Consider the following 21,605-nt stretch of genomic DNA (forward strand, 5'->3'; position numbering starts at 1 on the left):
TCCTCCAGGTTCCCGGCGCATCGCTCTACTCCTCATCCCAGAGATGCTGCCCAGCCTGCGGAGAGTGCTGCGGCCCGTTTTCTCTATGAGAGCCGGGACCGGGCTGGCTAGAGTCGGACTCAGCAACAACCAAACATCCGCCGTAGCATCCCCGGGCCGGCTCGCCTCAGAGCCGCCGCTCTTCATGCTGGTGCAGCGGTGTAACCTGGGCACGCACCCGCTGAAGGAGCCCGTGGAGCCACTCAACTCGCCCCGGGGAGCAAAGGAGTTTATTTATAGCCTTCATCCGTCTGAGCGCACCTGCCTGCTGCGGGAACTGCACAGGTTCGAGTCCATAGCCATAGCTCAAGGTAGGTGATGTGTGACAGTACAGCGAGCAGTAACATTTTAAGTTAGTTGATACATCAGATCAGTGTATGTGCACTAATAGAGAATTGGCTGTTTTACATTAGAAATTGATTTTACCTGCGATTTTGGCTTGACATGATTAATTAATATGACATTAATTACATTTATAAATCATGTAATTAATATATTGAACAATGTAGGGAATCATCACAAACAGCTTAACTGGAAAGATTAATTGAAATAATTTGTGAATGATTATAATAGTTTCTGCATCATAGTGACCATCAACTGCAGGTCATATTTAGTCCTATTACTCACCACTTCACTTCATCACAAGATACAATATGACAAGCTGTTAACTCTGGGGTTATAAAATCACCCATCAGCCTAATTGCCACTGTCAGAAGCTATGTGTACCGTTCCAGGCTACAGCATCAGAGAACAAGCTGTAAAAAGATGAAGCAACTTTCATCTCTATAAGGGTAACAGCAGCCTAAGAGGCACAGTTGGAAGTCTTCTGTTAAACGCTGGTTTCACCAAAAACATAACATCATAGTTCCATTGTGAGGGACAGATAATCCCCAGGTGCTGACCTCTGACCTCCCTGTGTGCAGAGAAAAGAGAATCGATAAAGTAATATTACTGTAACTATTATTTCCACATCTATCTGACCCGCTAATTAGAAGCCATTGATCGGTAAATGTGTAACGACAGTACTAAGATAGATGGTCAGTACAATATTTCACTTCACATTTTATCAACATGTTTAAATCAAAATCATACAGTACTTCCAAACATTTATACACTGGAATGAGTTGATGAATTCGGGTTGGAACCAAGATTTGTTCTCTTTGACTGATTCTTGCACAGTCCTTTGTTGGACTAGTGATTTATCACTTCTGCACAGTCAGCCAAACCTTCTGACAAATACTGTTCAAAAGGTGTTCGGATATGTTCCAGCCACCGAGATACTGAAAAAGAACAATTCAGTAAAACACAAGAATGAATATAGATGCATTGGAACAAAGTGACTAACTGAAGTTATTCAAATACTGTAATGTAGAGCAACAAGTTTATAGTAGGTTACCTTTGATTCTCTTATTTTGGAAGAAAACTTCATTTTTAGGGGAGAGTTGTGTAAGACAGTTGATTATATTCATATTAATATTTATAGATTAATTTAGGGACTCATTTTGGGTTCCTGTACTATGTAGCCAGCATATTATAGTTAAAAAGACAGTCAGTTGGCTGTTTGAACACACACTGTAATTTAGTCATTATTTCTGCTACATCTAATCTAATAAAGTATGAGAGAAGGAGGAGCATGGTGGATGTCCCACATATGGAGAGAGAGAGAGAGAGAAAGACAGAGAGAGAGAGAAATGGGAGATCAATACCGAGGCAGAAGAGAGGAGAGGGAGAGAGTGAGGAAAGAGATAAGTGATGATGAAGAGGCTTTACAGCATATGAGGCTCTCTGGGAGTTTTTGTCACCCTCTATATTCCTCTCCAGCAGTCAAGAGCAGAGGGTATGCTACACTTAAAAATAGATTCACATCATTTATTACAAATTGATTTGTGTGAACAATAGAAATTGCTGAATATTTCAAGCCATAAAAAATAAGTACAAACTGGAAATTTAATCAATGGTCCTTTATTGTGTCATTAAAAATATTGTTAAAGATATCAGATCCAGTGCACTCTAGTGATAAGAGATGACGTTTTCTTCCTGCAGGGCTGCAAGGAACTTAGTAGAGTCTTCAGTGGAGCCTTGTTTGCTCTTGTGTCTCATGATTTACAAATGATTCCCATCTTGTGGGACACCCTGCAGGGAAGCTTCATATGTCTCTGGCTTCAGAAAAATTGAAGATAAAGTGAAAATAGTCTCCTTGATTTTATGTATCTCATTCCATCTTCACTGTACACCAGGCTCATTTAAAAGCATGTAGCAACAGACTGCTGAATGTTAAACATGCATCTGTTGCTATGAATAGTGTCATGTCTGCACTGTTTCTTCTCAGGCTGCGGGTGACAAGTAGCAAAGACGTGCACAAATCAACAGCGCAGACTGACAGCGTTAATATAAGGATACTTCTGACACTGTGGCTTGAAATGTTTCATCTGTACTTTGGATGCTCTACGTTCTTTCCCATCGAAAATGTCAGAGCAGATTTCAACCTGTCATCTTGTCAGAGGAGGTTTTTTCATGGGAAAAACACAATCTGATTATCATTCAGCAGATCATCCATCTCAAACATAAATATTATGACATAGCAGTCAGTCACGTCTCGCCATGTACACTAAAACAGGCCAGTTAGATTTCTGCTGACTGATAATTTTGATGGTCATACATTAGTGGTAATAGCATCTGTGATTTAAAAAAAAACACTGATTAGAGTGGCAGTGGAGATGATACTTAAGTGTGACAGTGTCATCTAACTGTGACTTTGCTCATCAGATGAGCAGGTAAACATAAGTGCGGTTTTACGCATGTTGTTTCATTTTCACAGCTTTAGTGATAATTATTACTCAACAAGATTAGATATTGCATGCTCCTTTCTAGGAACCAAATTGTCTCCCTCAGCACCCACAGGAAATTACCTTGTTAAAAAAAAACACTGTTTGTCAGATTGCCTGATTTGATACACCGCTGCCGTCTTATGTCCACACACCCTGGGGAATTGTCACGGAAATGGTTTCAGGATAGAGGCCGGCTGACCCATCTTTACCACGAGATCTTTCACGCTCACCGCTCCTAATAGCGCATCATTATTTTCCTGTCAGATGTGACTGACTGCATCCTGACCACATGCTGCGAGCCTCTCTCTGTGTGCCACAAATACATTGCAATATCAACATTGAGCAAACAGCGTTAAATCCCACATAAGCCTCATAATGGAGGTTTTTATATAATGCACAGAGGCTGCAAAAAGAAAGGTATTGCACCCATCTTAGACCACTGTTGTTTTGCGCTTAGTGGCTGGAAAACCAGACCAGTGTGAGCATTTGATTCATGTTTTAGAATTTTACTTGCACAGTTGATGTGATGGTTGCAGAATATCAGGGAATACCAGCCTTTATTAAAGCTTCCTTTGAATTCAAAACCACCACAACTGAATATGAGAGAATAATGTGAGCCTTTGTATAGAGGTGACTAAGCGTAGAGGACAGCTACATTCCTCTGCTCTTACCTATGGGGCCTGCCTGGCTGGAGCTTACTGACATCCTCACCTTCACGCTATAAAAACCCTCAGGGATTCTCTTACCTACTGTATATGCAGGCTGCAGAGTAGCTGAATCAGTGATTGCTGGCCTGGTCTACTCACTCTCTCACTGACTTGCTGACGGAGAGATTGATTTTTTTGACACGCTTATCAACATCCATCATCAATAACCTCCCCTATAGGCTGCAAGATGCCTGGAGCAGAACCCTCATTTTCCTGACGGTTACATGCAGGTTAGCTGAGTGGGGAGGACGCTGGCTGAAGCTCACTAACTTACAGTATCTTAGTCCTGGGGAGTCCTAGAGAGAATACTGCAGTATTTTCATGCTGGTCTTGTTTACTAAATGCATTTGCCTTCATTCCAGACTGTGCTCTGACATTTGAGTGAGTGCCTACCTGCTCGCTATGGGCTAATTTTTGACAGTTCATTTAACAGTTCATGTTGAAATAGGGTATTAGCTATGCACTTACTGTATGTGGGTGTATATCAGTGGTACTTAACAGTGGCGAGAGAACTAAGTCAGTCAGAAAATGAGTTTTAAAAGCCAGACATCTCATCTGTTAAAATCAGAGGGGGGTAACTGGGGGTAGTGAAACAAGATGGAAACAAAACATTGACATACACTACACTGTTTGTGGATCAGAGAATAGATCTCTATTAACACTAACACCTTTTCCAAAATGTAAAACTTCACTCACCAATTCAACTTTACTTTGAGTGTCATGGTCTAATGTTAAACAGATGTCTCCATGTATGTTTTCATGGTGGCTGAAACTGAACATTTGTGAAATAAGGCTGCAATACATTTGTATAAATAAGTATTCTGGTGAAATAATGTAATACTGCCAAACACATCTTATACCAGTGAAATGTAAGGTTAACTGAATCAAATACTGGTAAGCTGTTGCCAGGACTTTCTGTTTGTTTGTTTTGTTCTTAAATTTTTCAGTTGGTTTTTCCTTGTTGGTGAGTCAGAAAACGTTTTAAAATTCATTCCCTAGATGATTATCCACTGTGCATTTTAGGGGCAAAGGGTAAAAGCCAGGTTTCTCCCAAGCACTGGAGGACCTTGGTAGAAATGGAGGCAACGAGAAAGCGAAGAAGCAATTTTTCCTGAAGGTCATACATGAGTTGGGGCATTTATGCTGTTTTCTCTTGTCTCAGTACATCCCATTCTCTTGGAAGTAAAAGAAGGCAAAGTTTGAAGAAAGCAAGTAGGGAAGAAGACAGAGGTGAAATGGGAACACAGGCACTCAGGGCATATGAAGACAGAGAGGTTTGGAGGTGAGCAGTTAACAGACAGGAAGAGAAGGGGTGGAGAGCAGAGATGTCAGGACAATGAGGGAGCTGCAGTATAATAACCCGGGGATGTACAAGGTGACTCAGACTTACTTAATAAGACCACTGAAACAAATTTTATTGCTCTGGGACAGAAACCGACAACAGAAGTTAACACTGAAAGGTGTTTCATAGACATAAAATTAAACCACCAAGAAAAACATTGCGATTATTTTTAAAAATGAAGTTGTATTTTATGATTTATAAGACAGTCGTCATGACTATATTGAAGAATAAAACATATCTAGCTTCAAAACCATATGTGGGATAAACCCTTTTTCACAATGGTGACCAACACAGTTAAAGTTTGGCTCTTAATGAATTCCCATTGTCACGTCTGAATTCTCACTAATTACACCATCAGAGACCAGAGATAAAAGCTTCACTTTAGTGATTATTACACAGTCTTTTTATGGCGAAGAAATGTCTGACTGAGGAAAAAATGTAAAATGTGAAATAACTAACCAAATTACAGGGACTGGAGTAATCATGTCAAATGTGAAACAATTAATAATTCATTTGAGTGAAACGAGAGAATGTTCTGGATATTGTTTGAACCTCGCTGTGGTGGTTTAATAGCAAGAGGGAGTGAAAATACAGAAGCTAAATTAATTATTACTCACCACATTCTGCAAAAACCACAGCTGAAAAAAATCTATACGAATCTGTATTAACAGGAATAAGTGCTGATATATGTACACAATGTACTGTGTTTTTGTGGTGGAAAAGCTATTTTTCATACCTCTCAGACAGGGAGCTTTACAAAATTCAGGACTTACGCTCAAATTCATGCAAATTTGGGTAAAAGCACAGAGAAAGAAGCAAACATTTAGAGCAGTCAGAGAGGGGAGATGCATCAAATGAACAAATAAATGACCAGAGATCCTTCTGTTCCATCTGGACCTCTGTGATCATCAGCGTTCAGTTACTCTGTGACATCTGCTGTACTAACATGGCTTTTCCACTGGTCTGCTGGTGACGTGCGAGAAGACGAGATAGAGGCAATTTCCCTTCATGGCTCAGTGGATGTAGATGCACTGTAGAGAGTGGAGAGTATTAATTGGAGATGGAGATTGAGAGATATTGGAGATTAAATGACTTTGTTGAAGTTTCCTACCCATGTTCCATTTGTCTTATAGTTTTTTTCTGAATCTCTTCTTGAACCATGACTGCGCAGATTCAGTCTGTATCAAATCTTTTTGAAGCTTCACATTAGTCTGTTTCAGAGGTGGGCTTGTATTCCTAATATTTAATATCCTCAATATATTGCTTTCGTGGCGCATGATGATATTTATTCCACCTTTTGTGTTGAAAGGGGAAGCCATAACCTCTGAGAGCCATACAGATTATAGCTTTCTTGCCGGAAATAAGACACCACCTTTTCATTTCTCCATCCTGCCTTAGCTCAAACAGCGTTATTGTCATGCTAATTCACTCACATAATGGTGGTCCATAGTGATATTTAACCCACCATGACCCGTGCACAAACACAAGTGACTCCCATCAGTCTCTTTTAAACAAAGTAGAGACATCAGCACTACTGAACATTGCAAGTCACTGTCACGATGCTGCAGTGATGATGATATTTGACCTTTATTCTTTCATCCTCATTACCAGAGGTGATTACATGCCAGACAGTTGATTCTATTGCCTTCAAATGGAGGTTATGCTGTGACATTTGTCTGGTAATTTGTATACAGAAAACACACTCATTCATCACAGAGACTTCATGTATTTATTGAGTGCGGTTTGCTGCCAACAATGGAGCTGCTGCCATTAATAACTAATCAGTCTCAGTGTGCCGAGTAGATTCAAACTGGTTCTTCACTGGGAATTTTTCTGAACTGCAGTGTGTGTCGAGCTCACAGTATTTGTTTTTTTTAACTCCCCCAAAGACACATGAAGAAGACACATGGATTATTTAGATTTGAATATATGAAATATATTTGAAATAGAATTTTTAAGATCCACTTATTGCTATTTTTTTTGTCAAACTAGCTTTTCCAAGGTCAATAATAAACCTTAAAGTTTAATGTTTTTTGACATTTCACAAACAGATGTGACCCCTTGATATTTATCTTGACCTTGAATTTGAGAACCACTATATTACTATTAAATGCAAAAAAAATGGAAATCTTTTCAGCAATAAAGTTGTTTTTCCCTAGTTTGAGTCTTTGTAAGGGAACAAAATCAAGGCCAAGTTTAGACAAAAAACATTGTAAATGGAGATCTGTCTTCCAATTGGCAGTCTGTCACCAATTCAAATTTTATAATTCATAAGATATGAAAGGGAGGAAGAAAATCACTGCATATGGCTCATCTTTGTTGTGAAACCTAGACAGATGGATCAAGTCAGGAATCAAATTATGTTGGCACCACAGAAGCTCAGGTAATATTATTATGCGCAGCAGGATGTGTTTGATATTCAAGGTGGTGTTTGTTTTTGTGAGCCTGTCCATTCGATCAGGAGGTCATGAGCTTCAGAGCATAAGAGACAGGAATGGATCATTTTATGATCTTTTTTTTTTTTTTTTCATGGGACAATGTGACCTCTGACAACACACACTCACCTCTTGTCACCTCCTGCAAGTTTCCCCTTTTATTTCTTTTGCTCTGTCGTTTCCTCTCTTTTTGTTCCTCCCTCACACACTTAGACAGATCCTACTGCAACACACATACCTCCCTGTTTTCTCCTTGGTTTGTACCTTGGCCCCTTGAAGGCTTCTGTAACTGACTTTTCTACACAGTCACCATTGCTGCTGATTTCACTGCAGCCCCACAAGACTAAAGTCAGCATTTTATAGTGGATATTAAAGTTAATATCCCTTTGCAGTCCTGTATTCATTGCCTGGTACTGTATTAACTCTAGGTTTAGGTTAAGGTCCGCTCCATCTGATACAGTCAAGGCTGGGGCTGGACCACTGTGGTTTCCACTTTTTAAATTTGGCACACATAAAAGCTTGTCCTGCTTGTGCTGACCCGAGTCTACAGCTTGCGCAGCAAGCAAACAAAGTTTACCAGCAGCACGATAAACATGGAGACTCATGGCTGAACCAATATGGAAACATCACTGCACTGACTTTAAAAACACAATGCTGCTACTTTATTTTCATGTGTCCTACATGGGACATCAGCTGGTAGAGGTGGTGACTTTTTTCCCTGGGACATGTAGCTTTAGCCTCAAGCTTTAATCATTATATCATGTGTGCAGCATTCAACTGCATATTTAGAATGCCTTTTACATGGTTCTCACTGCTGGAAACATTAAAAAGTTAGCTGGAGATGGAGTTTTCAGCCAACTCATGTTTTAGTTTGGCTGGCTACCACTATATGCAATTCTGCCACCCTCATCATTGTAAACTACATGTGTGCCATGCTGGAATGGAAATATTGACAGGTGTAAGTTCAAGCCCTCAGGAACAAAGCAGTGCTGTGGAGCAATTTTGGCGTAGTGGCCACACTGCAACATCATGTAAGGCACACTCTTCCCAAAAAGACAGTGCAATACACAAATGAAAATGACTCTTTATAAGATCAGAATTTGATCCATTCAGTCTGTTAGTCAGCCAACTCAGTCAGGGAAGTCTAATGCACAGAATTGTGGTGCGCCTGCTCTATGGGACTGGACTTAACGAACAGTCAGTTGCAAATAAGCAGAAGTTGTGCAGAGATTAAGCTAACCCTGGTTACAACTCATCCTCACCCAGCAGCTTTTTCATGGCTCCTGCTGTTCTACCTGCTGCTGTTTATCCACTGAGACAGATTCATTATAGTTTGTGCCAGCGTCATACTCTATAAGCAATTTTCTCCACCCTTACTGCTGTGCTCAGGAACATGCAGCGTGCCAGCAAGTAGTGCAAATAGAGCAGAGCAAATCATAGAGGTATAACGTGGTCCCACACTAAACAGCGGCCAAGATATCAACAAAACAAGGCCTGTACACTCCTGCACTGCCCTGAGAAGAGGTCTAATTAGCCAAAATAAATGAGAACACCTGTGCACATGTTTTTATGTGTACCGCCGGTATGTAGAGGCTTTCGTTGTAGCAATCTGATGGATGACTAATTGACATCCAGGAAACCAGGTGTGTCAAATTAACTGCAAACAACTTGCTTGGATGTTGAGCTTTACTTTCATTCACTGCCAGAGCTGAGAACCATAGACCTCTTTCACAGAAGACATTTTGACATATCACAGTGGTAAAAGCACAGATGTAAAAAAAAAAAAAAGTATATATATTAGCTGAATTCCATTTAGCTGCTTCAATTTCACGTTCCCGGTACTGTGCATGCTGGCACGCTCACACTGTCATGGCTTACTGGGACTCAGAACAGAGTTAACGTTATAAGTAACACCTGTGCTTTTGGTAGTCAAAGCATCTGCTGTGAACTACAGGGTTGCACATCTGGATCCTGTGGCAATAAAAATGTGGTGCGCATGGGATTTACTGTAACATTAGTGCAAGCAGACGGTCTGTATCACCGCTGTCATGGAAGGAGTGTGTAATAAAAATTGATGTTATTATTAGAGGATCCTATTATTGATTTTAACCAATGCATGGTCTCCCAGGTACTACAGTATATCTTTGTGTAGTGTTACCAAAGTGCAGGTGAAGTCATCATAGACTGTCTTTACTGTGAGTTGTTTTAGGCAGCACCACTAAAACTATTTCCCTTTTTCAACTTGGGTTTGTCCTTTGTTCCTGCTGGTCAGAGCGCCTGTTGTAACGCAGATAGGAAACAATGCTACTTCCTACTTTTCCGTCTCTTGTGATTTGCCATTCGTCAGGAGGATATTTCAAGGATTTGTCGTTGTTTTTTTGTATGTTTTCTGTGTTTCGTTTCAGGCCCTCCACAGCCGCCTATTGGCGCCGGGGGAATAGGTTGATGTATTTATTTGTCTACCTGCCGCACAGAGTTCACTGGAAAATGGTTCTCTGCTGAAATGTAACTACACCGTTAGGCTTCAGTTTGTGTGGTGTCATGCTCCAGTGCTTTTTCTTTTTTTTTACAGGTATATACTGACTGATTATTTTTGTATTTCCTGGGAGCTACTCATTATTTTTTCTCTGTGGATTAAAGTCTTTAAAGTTGTGATATGACATTCAGGAGTCCTCCAGCAAACGTGAGGGATGGGTAAAGACCAGCAGGTAGAACTGAGAAACAGAAATAAATATGCTCTCCTTCAAAGCTTTTATATGTAAATCACAAACTTAAGATGGATTTTTTTCTAAACTACATAAGAATGCTGGTTACATCTAAGAAAATTAGATACAGAAAGCATTGCTTTTCATTGCTTCCTCAAATATTTTATGCAAGTATTGGTACAAAATTAGATCACCTGTTCAAGGACAAATTCATTCAACTTCAAATTGTCAAAACTTGACTTACAAAAAGTTCTTCCTTCCCCCCTCCCTCACTGTTCTCATTTCATGTTTACTAATGACTATCTTGGCCATCTTGACCCACATTCTGTGTGCTGTGTAATTTCCTCTTTTCTGTCTCATAAATCATGGGATAATAGCAAGGTGCTGCACAGTTGATGAATGACTCTAGCCTTCTATTGTCCCTGTTCTGCTGAACTCTATTGATCTCATAGACACACATGTTCTGTCACACGTACTAGAATGTGTGTGTGCAAAAAATGCAAATATAGTAAGCTGACATTGATTTATACAGATAAACACATGCTTATACACTCACATGCCATGCCCCTTCACACGACAGTCTGTTATAGCAAAACCACACTCAGATAATGAGAATCCCCATATGTGAAGGTGTGCAACTCAAAAATCAATAAAACCCTGAGGGAAAACAAGGATGTTTGCTAGATAAAGGCTAAGACACACACACACAAACACACACAAGCTGCATTGTGCTGCAGCATAGACTTGCCATGAAAAATGCCGCCGCAATCGCTTTTGTTTCTGCCCCTGTAACACGAAAACCTGAAATTGCACAAGTCTTATTGCCTCCATTTGTCATTTTTATTGAGGTGAATGAAACTCAGAATGGACTGACAGCTATTTATTCATCATGACTGAGTTTTGCTGAGAGAAAATTTGGCTTTTTTTGCTCCTTTACAGACTTATCTTCAATTTCCAAAAGTCTATTCACACTTCAATCTTATACTGTAGTCTGTTGTGTCAGCACCAAGAAGAAAAGTCTGGAATAAGCCATTTGTCAAGGCAAAACAAAGACAAGAAAGGTAGTGATTTTTTGTTTTTTCACCTTTTAAGAAAACTTTTTGTAGATGTCTGCATCATTTAGACACACAGGTTAAATTTAAAGCTCATTAAAACTCCACATCTGTAGATGAGTCTCCAAAGTAAACCTGGCTAGGAATCATATAGTATTGGGAGATTGAAAGCAAATTCCAACTGAGAGATTCTTAGACCGAGTCTTTTACATTAAGTGCTATCTGGCTTTCTGAGTAGGGAATACAGAGTTTCACCTGTCACCAATAGGGGGAGTGTAACATACAAACCGTCAGGTAAAGCAATAGTCAGATGCAGAAGTGAAATATAAGACGGCAAGACCAGACTTTTTTTCTTAATTAGTGTCCACTTGCAGCACAGATATGGCAGCTTGTTAAAGGATGTGTAACAACCATTTTTGTGTGCTGGCTCTAACTGCCTCAGAGACGTGTTCTAGCTGGCAGAGCAATTAACAGTTTAAATCTGTGCCCAAAATGGTGAGATATCTTTTTTTTTTTTGTTTATCTGTAAACACAGTTTTTATCAGATGCCAGATATCTGCTGTTTATGTGGCTGCTTTGGTATTTAATCATGCTTGTAGTTAGCTACTTACCACAGCCCATTAAATGTTTTCACCATTACTGTGTAGTGAAATTGAATTCTCTCGAGGAAGCAGCTCAGGGGGGGATTTAAGACAGCATGAAATCAATACTTGAGACCAGAGGAGTTGTGGGGCCGATAGACAGCCATGTCAGCTATCACAGTCCTAATAAATGTCTGGATGAAACCTGGTGGATTGGGAGAGAAAAATCTCCAAGAGATCCTATATCTCGTTATTAGGATTTTTCATGTGACTGGTGATGAGACGGTGACTCAGCTGCCTTTTCATTTGGCCTCATTCTCTTTGAGTGATGAGAAAATATAGCAGAAACAGGCTTTTGATTTTTGGGCCGCGTATGATGTATTGTGTTATTCCTTTCATGTTAAATTGGACAGATCAGAACTATTTATCAGGTTGATCACACACCTGTATCATTCAACAGCGTACAACCATTGAATCTGCAGTCTGGTACATAGTTAAGTGGGCCAACAACTTCTGACAAAACAAGTAAACAACCAACATTTTTCATTCATTTTAACCATTCTGTGTCAGTTTATTGGCCAAATAGTGTAGTAAAATCTGATTACAATAACAACAATTGATGTGTCCATGGGGAATGGCTCATCCAAACAAATGCTTTTTTAAAGTTTAAGATCAGATATCTTTGTTTTTTGTGTTTCAGTGGTTAGATATTACATGAAAAACAACACAGGAGGCACAAAAAATCACAGGATGCAATACTGAGTTTTATTTATGGACTGTAAGATTCATCCATCTGATGCTGGTTTGAGCTCATTAGGAATCAAAATGATGTTTTGTGACTTTTTCCCTCACTACCTTAAATATACTGTATTGCTACAGTAAGTCAGGTCACATTAATATTTGTTTGTTATCACTGTTCAGCGTCTTTACTTTCCATCGTTGATTTCTCACCATCCACATTAACGCCCACAGGTGTGAAGCTCCTCTGGTTGATTGTACAACCAAAATTTAGTGGCTGAGCGCTCATTACTGTGGTTGACAGCAGACAGCAACAAAAGAGTTGCAAGATGAGCAAAATTATTTTCTCTGGGAATTTCAGAAAGACAATACATTTAAAATATACAAAGGGCCAAATCCATAAAGAATGGATTGCGCCTGCTAATAGCACTGTGAATTGTGCAACATTTGCACCCATAATCTGTCTTGTTATAAGGCCCTATTCTCAAAAGATTTTGCACAGGAAAATTTTAAGGAAAGGAAACTAAGTGCCATATGTAAGGAGGGATGTGGTGACTTATACAGTTTCAACAGCCATGTTCATATTCAGACTGTATTGTTATACTCTGGTTTAGGTTTTACAGCTACATCGTCATCATCTTTTCAAATTAGCTGAAAATCATATTTTCAAAAATCAGATTGGCTTAAAGTTTGATTATTGTGGAGGTGTAAACAATAGAAGCTATATAAAAGCAGCCATAGTGGTGAGTTAGTGTGCAGCCTGAAATTGTGTTCCTTGGTAAACTGTGTTTAGGCAGGTGAAAGACAAATGATAATACTGATAATAATGATATACTGTTATGCGTATGTTTGCAATTATGTACAATAATTCATTGTGCAAACTACAATGATTTGCACCTGAGGCATCTAGGTTGCTGAAGTGGTACTCAAAAAATTCATCCAGGGTTGGCAGGTCTGCTTTTGTGGATTTGGCCGAGAGAGTTCTTAAAGATTTACACCTGTGCTTTTTCTACTGTGGCATATTAAAATATCTTCCATTAAAAAAGTCTGTCCTGAGGATGTTTACCCTCTGTATGATACCAGTGCTTAGTGTCACTTACAAATATTAGTGTTATATGACAGCTGAGAATAATTGCGGATCACCTGTTTAGAGGGAAGCTGCAGTGTTGAAGACTTTGTTGGCTCGCCAAAGAGCACAGAAGGATCATTGAAAGCATTTAATTACACCCGTATACAAGCCCCGAGCGAGTGATGAGGGGAGAGAAATGTGTTCTGTTACTTTATTGCTAAAGCCATCCATCTTCCCTGATGAAGATCTCCATCTTTGCCAGTTCTTTCCTTTCTTGTATAGTTGGATTATTTATGATTTTGCAGCTGAGAGGATTCTTCAAAACCTGTGAAATAAGGTAATACCTTGAACGATGCTCATGGAGAAATTGGAAATAGACAATATTTCATCATAGAAATGTCTATTTAAAGTAGCCAGTCATTTCCTCGAGTCAGTACTTGACAGTAATAGCTTTCCACTCAGAAAGAAAATTTGGATTTCGGCTTTTGCTCTCATTTTTAACTTGTTGTAAGCTCACTGGGAATAGTGCATTGAGGAGTTTGTGTGTGTGTGTGTGTGTGTGTGTGGTATAAGTGGAGAAACCTGTAACTGATGGAATAGACTTCATTATGTAGACTAACATTTTCACTGCCCTCAGTGAAACAAATCCAATTTCACCGAACCTGCAAAGGAAATAATCTTGTCTTCTACCCATGTGACTGTTTTACATCAAGTCTTTGTGGTACTTCACAGTTCATTGAGCTGTTGTGTTAGCATTAGATATCCAGTCCGCCTCTTATTTGATTCTACAACCTCTTATCTAAGATGGATGTTAAACCTCTTTAACTTTACAGTTTCCCTCAAACTATAGTGTCAGGATGTAGAAAAACTGTGATTACAATTCAGTAAAGTCATTTTATTTTCATTCATGTAATGTGAGATTTTCAGACCTGAAAAGCTGTTGATATGAAAGCAGAAAAGAAATTTCTCTCACACCTTCTATCTCTTCCTCCCTCTCTACACACACCAATTATAATCAGTGTGCCAGCAGTCCTCCTGTTTCTCTGAAGCCTGATTGGCAGCACATTTATCATTTCTCTGACGTCACTCTTGTCCTTATCCCTGTTGCACTCGGGGGAGGCGGCAACAAGGGAGACAGTCTTTTCTCCTTTGCCTCACTCCTCTCTCCTATCTCTGACTTCCTTTCCTGTCCTTTGACACATTGCCATAATTTCAACTCTTCTTTTTCTCTCCCTCATTCTTGCTCCCTTTATTCCGATTTTCTCTCTGTGTGCCTAAAAGGTCTTGACAGACAGGCCTTGCCATTTAAGAACTTCGTGACCTTCATGCTGACTTTTTCTCTCCATGGAAAAGCAGGCCAGAGAAGATACAGATGCCTTATAATACAAGTTATTCTTCTCTTCTTTTCCAGGGCAGCTGGAAATTGCACCACCGACTGCAGCACAATTAAGATATGGTAAGAAAAATGTTTTTATTATGCTTTTTTTAAATTTTTGAATAAATCTTGATGTGTTTGTATGTGTATTTTATCATTTTTGTTAACACAGAGCTTCATGGGATTTGAAAAATGCTTTAATCTTTAGTTTTTAATAATCTTGTGGCATGACAGCCTGGATTGATGTCCCTCATTTAACCGTCAACTAATGAACCAGGGAGATTAATGAGGAATCAGTCTTAATTATGGCTAACAGGTAGGTTTATTGTTGTTCATCGTTGGTCTCCCCAGTTGAAAGGAAAAGCACCGTATGAAGCTCCTAACAGGATTATAAGTGGATTTTAGTTATATTGCCTAATGTTTCAAACAAATTGATAGCAAATGATAACATCAGTAACAGCAAACAGTCAAATCTAAGGTGCAAGACAAAGTTTGTTGACAATGCAGAGAAAGGTGTGAGAAGATGACAAGCTGCAAAGTACAAAAAACATGTCCTGTCACTCCACAGGACCCAAAGCTCCCATTATTCAACTCTTCTATAATGCTTTGCCGTATGCTTGAGAGTCACACAACGGTTTCCACTTCAGACAGCAGACCACACAACACAAACACAAATATACTGTTAAAGAAAATCAAGGAAAACCAACACTGTACATATCAAGGACAGACCACTTGTACTCCAGCTTCTGTACATTACCATGTAGTATCTGAACAACTTGGGGCCTTTTTCATTTTGGGCTTTTGTGTCCTCAGCTCGAATCGTATAAAGGATCTCCCATTTTCTCCCACAGATGCAGTTGATAGTCTTCCTGAGGGCCATGAATACAATAAATGACATATAGAACAAAATATTGGACATAAACAGATATAAAAGAAAGACTTAACATGAGAAAGGCAAAATGCAGCAAAAGTTAGATTATTACTGACTGAATCAGTACAACTAGAAAGAGATAAAAGACCAAACGATGGTTAAAAAACTTTGTTGCGCTTTGTATGAGTAATGTTTTTTGATGTGACTGGGTTTCAATCTGAAGAGGCTTTGTATAGAACAGGGTCACTACTACTGGAAGGTCATACACACATACACGTATGCAATCCACCTGCACACATGAACACACACACACTGAATGCTTATGCAGGCATCCTTCACTCTGCGGTGCTCCATTACTGATACGACCTCAGATCGCTTCCCTCTCTCCTCCTCATACTGAGAGGTTAGAGAGCCCGCTGCTAACAGAGAGACGTTTTTGACTAGACAAAGACAGCATGTGAGAAATCTCTGTCTCTCTTGTTGTGATGAAATGCTGATTTTCCAGCTTCGGCGCCACAGTAAAGATAACACTGCACAGCGAAACTTTAAAGGAAACATCTACTCAGCCATCTGTCACTGGAACAACTGCAGTGAACAAGATTTTCCTCAACACAGGAAGTTTTTGTTTTGCGTATATTGTTGCTCCTTTCATCTCCTACTGGGAGTTACACATGTTGATGACTTCTATGGAAAAAAATGTCATCTTTTCATTACTGTTAAAATATATCTACTCAGCACATGAGTCATAACACCATGACCCAAATATCTTAGAAATAAGCTGATTGGTTCATTTTTGCAGGCGAAACTAAGTGGAAGGCAATGTGCTTGAAGTTTTTTTCTAATAAATGGTCTTTAACCATGGTCTCATTTGTACACATTCACAGTTAATACTGTAATATGATTATTAACAATATAAAATTATACCCATTTGAGGCTTCAAATGTGAAAAGTGACTCTGAAACAGCTTCAGATTTCACTCTCTAGTGCTCTGAATGCTTCTTTTCCAGTAAGAAAGTTGAGATAGATTAGATATGTGATCAAACTATTAGATTAACAAGAAAGCACGTAGAGTGACTGCCAACGCCTCATCATCTTCTCAGTTAGCTGAGGTCATTAGGGGAAAGTTCATTAGTTCAGGAAAAAGCTAAAGAAGAAAAAAGATGCTTGATTTCCTTAAAAAAAAAAACTGTTATACTATGTTGAAATTGTCTAAAGCTCACATTTTTTAATTAAAATTTCTCCACACACACTACAATGTGTTCCTCAAACAGCTTGTGAATCAGCGACTAAGTAAAAAATTTTTTGAAGTAATTGGAAAAATAATTGACAAGGTCAGAGGAGTCCACTATTAATTTCCTCTTCTGACCTGCGGCATATTTATTTAACACTGAAGCCTCAAAGGCTTAAAACAGATCAATGCAGCCTAGACTGTTGAGTGTAGGTGAGACAAGGAGTAGTTGATGAGGAAATTAGATTTGGGGGATCTTGGTCATAAAAGCTGTATAGACAATTTTTGAGCTGGAAATTAGTCTTTTAGTTCATTGTTAGCTGAAAAATGAAGTGTCTAAACTGAAATGATACTAGACAGACAAAGTCTAACAAAAAGATGTCAGATGATGATCACCTGAAAAACTGTCAAGGTTGTTGGATTTCACTCTTGAGTTCTAGCTTGTTTTTTTCTGCAGAGAAGCATCCAAACCAAACACCAGAGTGCAATTCTTCAGGTTTCAGTACCAGCCAGATGGAGTGCTCTTGTTTGTTTTATTTCAGCCTCCATTTTAAGATCAAAAAGGTCTCCGGTGTGGTATTAAAGTAAAGCCTGTGTTTAAGATATGAGTGAGCAAGTGTTTTTATGTATCAACTAAGATTCTCAATTTGCACCGAAGGAGAGCTACAGCAGAGTAACTGCTTATGAAAAAGCAATGAATGGAGTTCAGCACGAGTATTTCTTAAGCAAACACTTTTCTGCACTTGCTTGAACTATAGACTGAACTTTACTTGAATTTCAACTAGAATAAACTTTCCTGGGGCTGCTGGTGACATTTAAAATTCACCTTCACATCACAAAAGTATATTACCTTGTATATCTTGTCAACACACACAACACAATACACACAGTGTATCTATTTATGCATGTATGAGGACAAATTCTTACATTCTGATTGCCTTTTTGTCCTGGAAATGGAGCTGTTTCATATTTATGACACGATTCACACTAAAAGTCGAGTCTATGTTGAGCCTCATTTTAGTCACAACAGTCACAAGAGGAAATTGACTCCAGTTGATGTTTTACTGGCCTGTGAGGTGGTTAATCATACTGTGGCCTTTACCTTGCTGAAGACATTATGTTAGACAATGACTTCTACAAACTTATGGAACATTTAAGTATGTATTAGGCCTATGTTTTACTTTCCCATACAGATTTGCAAATTTTTATTATTTTAATTGTTCTTCTCTTGCTACTGTACAATATTGGTGTTGTGAGATCAGTTTTATAGATAGATAGATCAGTTTCATATGCCTTGTTTTATATGTTTATGTCTTATTGAGCCCAAAGTTTTGTAAAATATAGTAATCTTGAGGCCTTGTTAGTATTCACGTTTTAGGGCTGCAGCTAACCATTACTTTAATTACTGATTAATCTGCCAATTATTAATTGTTTTGTCTATAAAATGCCAGAAAATAGTGAAAATAATTTCCCAGAGTCAAAGGTTACAGCGTCAAATGTCTTATTTTGTCCGAACAACAATTCAAAACCCAAAGATATTCAGTTTACAATAATGTGACTTAGAAAAGCATTAAACCATCACATTTGAGAAGCTAAATATTTGTCTAAAAAGTGAGCTTTATTCAATAATCAAAATAATTGCGGATTCATTTTCTGTCAATCAACTAACCGATCAATCGACCAATCATTGCAGGTCTAAACTGTTCACCAATTATGGCTTCAGTTTCATGATAGTAGAGACTGAGTTTACACAGTTCCAATCAATTCATTTCAGTTTTATCTTTGACATATAGACTATCTGACTGGTATTCTGGTGTGATGTAACAGCTTCACTGTATTCATTTAACTCTCAGCACAAATGTTTGCGTTCATTCTGTCCCAGTTCTGCTCTGCAAGGCTCAATTACTGTATGTCTAATGCGTCATTAACTAATATGTACACTGGCACACAATCTGCAGACTTTCAGCGTACTGTGCATGATGGTGATTTATTGTTCGTGTTTGGTATTTTCCAGTTCTGCTGCACAATGCGCTCCCTTTTGTTGGATTTGGATTCCTGGACAACTGCATCATGATCGTTGCGGTAAGTGTCAGCTACATGCAGTGCTGTGATCCCCCCACAGAAAGAAAATGACTCGGCGGTAGGAGATTGATTTCCACAGGGGGCATTTTCCACATGTTGTTGTTGTTTATATTAGAGATACTGAAGGAAGCTTTGTATGAAAGTGTGGAGGGAGAATGAGAGAAATAAGATCAAAGTTTGTTTGATGCTACTATATTTATCTCTCAGTATATTTCCTAATTTCTTTCAGTCATTGTTTTGCAATCTGTCTGTCATCTCTCCCTGTTCCTCTGTTTCCTTCCTTCTCTCTTTGTCTTTTACCATCCTGTACACTTTTTAATAATTCATCTGCCACGAGAATACCCAATCTTTATTTAGTCTTTGTGAAGTTGTTCAAAGGAATCTTAAACCCAGGGAATTGACTGAGACTGCTCAGAGAATGAGGTGTATTTTATATTTTCATCTTAATTCAAAGCATCCTTGCACACCAGGGTTATGTTTTTCTAATACATAGATGACGAATTCTTATGGGGTCTCTACGGGGAGGTAGAAATTTATACAGGAGGAACAAACAAAATGGAATAAACCTATTGTAAAGAAAACATAATTAAATACGGCATAGCATTTTACAAAAGCAATATAATCAAGAGTAAGAACATGCAGATATTATACAAAATAGTTAGCGGTTTGTTTGGTTTTTTGAGGGGGTTTTTTTGCTCTTTGTAAAGCCAACTCTGCAAAAGCATGAATATTAAAATCAGTACGTCTTTCACTAGATTCAACGGACCTGTGAAAAGTTTGTGGATTAAGTGAATTCAAAGGTCTGACTGTACTTGTGTCCTGCAGAGCTGTGCCTTCTTTGAGTCCAGACTGTGAGAGAAAATAATGCACCCTGAAGGTCTCAGACTGCTTTCAACTTTGCATTTAAGACATCTGCACTAAAGCCAGGGATCCATAAACTGAAAGACTGAATTGAATTTAACTTGAGGCTACAGTTGGTCGATTGTTATGTTATTTGCCTTTCTATGGCATTTTAGAGAAGACAGAAAAGAGTCAACTAGATTTGATTTAAGACACACAAGATGCAGTTAGCCTAATAAGGTGATTGCTGCCTTAGTCTTCATTTATCTACAAGGAAGAGCACAAATAAATATGTTATACAATAACCCATACTGATGATTTGTATAAAGGACAGATGTAAAATGACAGCACTGAGCCTCTCTGTCTGATAAACTAACTTCTGAAATGTGTTTGTTATTCCACAGGGCACACAGATTGAGTTATCTATTGGAGTGATTCTGGGCATTTCGACTATGGCTGGTAAGAAAATGATCACTTAATGTAAGTGAATGTATAATAAAAAAGGTATATTTTAAATGAAAATCAGTAAGTTTCATGCGTAAACAGTCTGGCAGGCTCTCCAAAATAGGTCTCTGGTGTATAATTTCACAAAGTTTCCCTTATCAATGCCCATTAATGCCAAACAGCCTGGATTTTAATTTGTCTTCATGGCCTTAATATTCATGAAACATTTTAGGCTGTTTTAGGTTTTTATGTTATGTTAAGACGTAAAAATTTGAGTGACAACAGCAGTGATACTTGAACTGATAACATCTGGTCATTAGTAAGTTAGTTATATGTCAGGTTTGTTATGTTTTCATGATTTCCCAGACTTTTTAAAAAATTCCATCCAGTAAAAGTATGTTTGTCATAATTTTAAAATATTTGCCTGCTCAAATTAAACAAAAATAATACAGAAACAAAACTATTACCTCACAGGTTCATAAATACATTTTGCCAGCCCAGACTGCAGGTCGTTCTGCTTGTCTGCTTCCCAATTATAATGACAGTACACCAAAAAGTGCAAAATATTGGGTGTAAATTTCCCATAACAGCGGGTCTACTGAGAAGCAAGATAGGCAGCACTTGATTGGATTAGCCTTTCTCTCAGTGAAACAGACAATACCTAAAAATTGGATGGTGAGGAAATTGAATTGTGAGAAGTTATATCCTGCCCTGTTAGTGTTTCTGTATATTGTTTTTGTTGTATTATAAATCTGTAAAATAAAAAATCCATCTGTAAAAAGAAAATGCCAGTACACCAATTTCAATACACCAAACTCTCTATTCATTTTTAAAAAAAACAGAAGGAGGCATTTCCAATTTCTGGGTCGACAGAATTCACTATTTTATTATAAAGTTTTAATGATAAACTCACAACTTGACCACTGCTGTGACACTAATGCAAAGAGATCGAAATGGAGAAAGGAAAAGGGGAGAGAGTCAGGCATAGATAATTTCATAATTATAATATTGTTCACCAGCAGATTGAATGGATGTAGTAATATCCACTTGGCTTAAAGAGGCACATTTGCATTTTAATGTTATCACTTGTTCCTATTCAGTGTATCTGGTAGACACTAATGTTATTATGTTACATTACACTGCAGACACAAGCTTAGAGGAGAGGAGCAGGTGAGGTTTGTTGTACCTGCAGTGGAAACATTAAAACTTACTTACACATGTAAACAGCCATTATGAACAGTTTCTGAGAATTTGTATGATTGTATCAAA

The 21,605-nt window shown here is 38.4% G+C and overlaps 1 protein-coding gene across 2 annotated transcripts in view; it reads left to right on the forward strand.

Annotated features, from left to right (window-relative positions):
- The window catches only part of LOC121906144 (transmembrane protein 65-like), a 38,243-nt gene that overhangs the window by 592 nt on the left and 16,046 nt on the right, over positions 1 to 21,605 (forward strand). For both annotated transcript variants that reach the window (XM_042424850.1, XM_042424849.1), the window contains exons 2-5: positions 9 to 350; positions 14,908 to 14,952; positions 18,985 to 19,052; positions 20,297 to 20,351. In XM_042424850.1, the coding sequence (XP_042280784.1) occupies positions 44 to 350; positions 14,908 to 14,952; positions 18,985 to 19,052; positions 20,297 to 20,351 (475 nt within the window). In that variant the 5' untranslated portion in view covers positions 9 to 43. The remainder of the gene's footprint in view (positions 1 to 8; positions 351 to 14,907; positions 14,953 to 18,984; positions 19,053 to 20,296; positions 20,352 to 21,605) is intronic.

Source organism: Thunnus maccoyii, chromosome 10 (assembly GCF_910596095.1).
Source record: "Thunnus maccoyii chromosome 10, fThuMac1.1, whole genome shotgun sequence".
NCBI lineage: Eukaryota > Metazoa > Chordata > Actinopteri > Scombriformes > Scombridae > Thunnus > Thunnus maccoyii.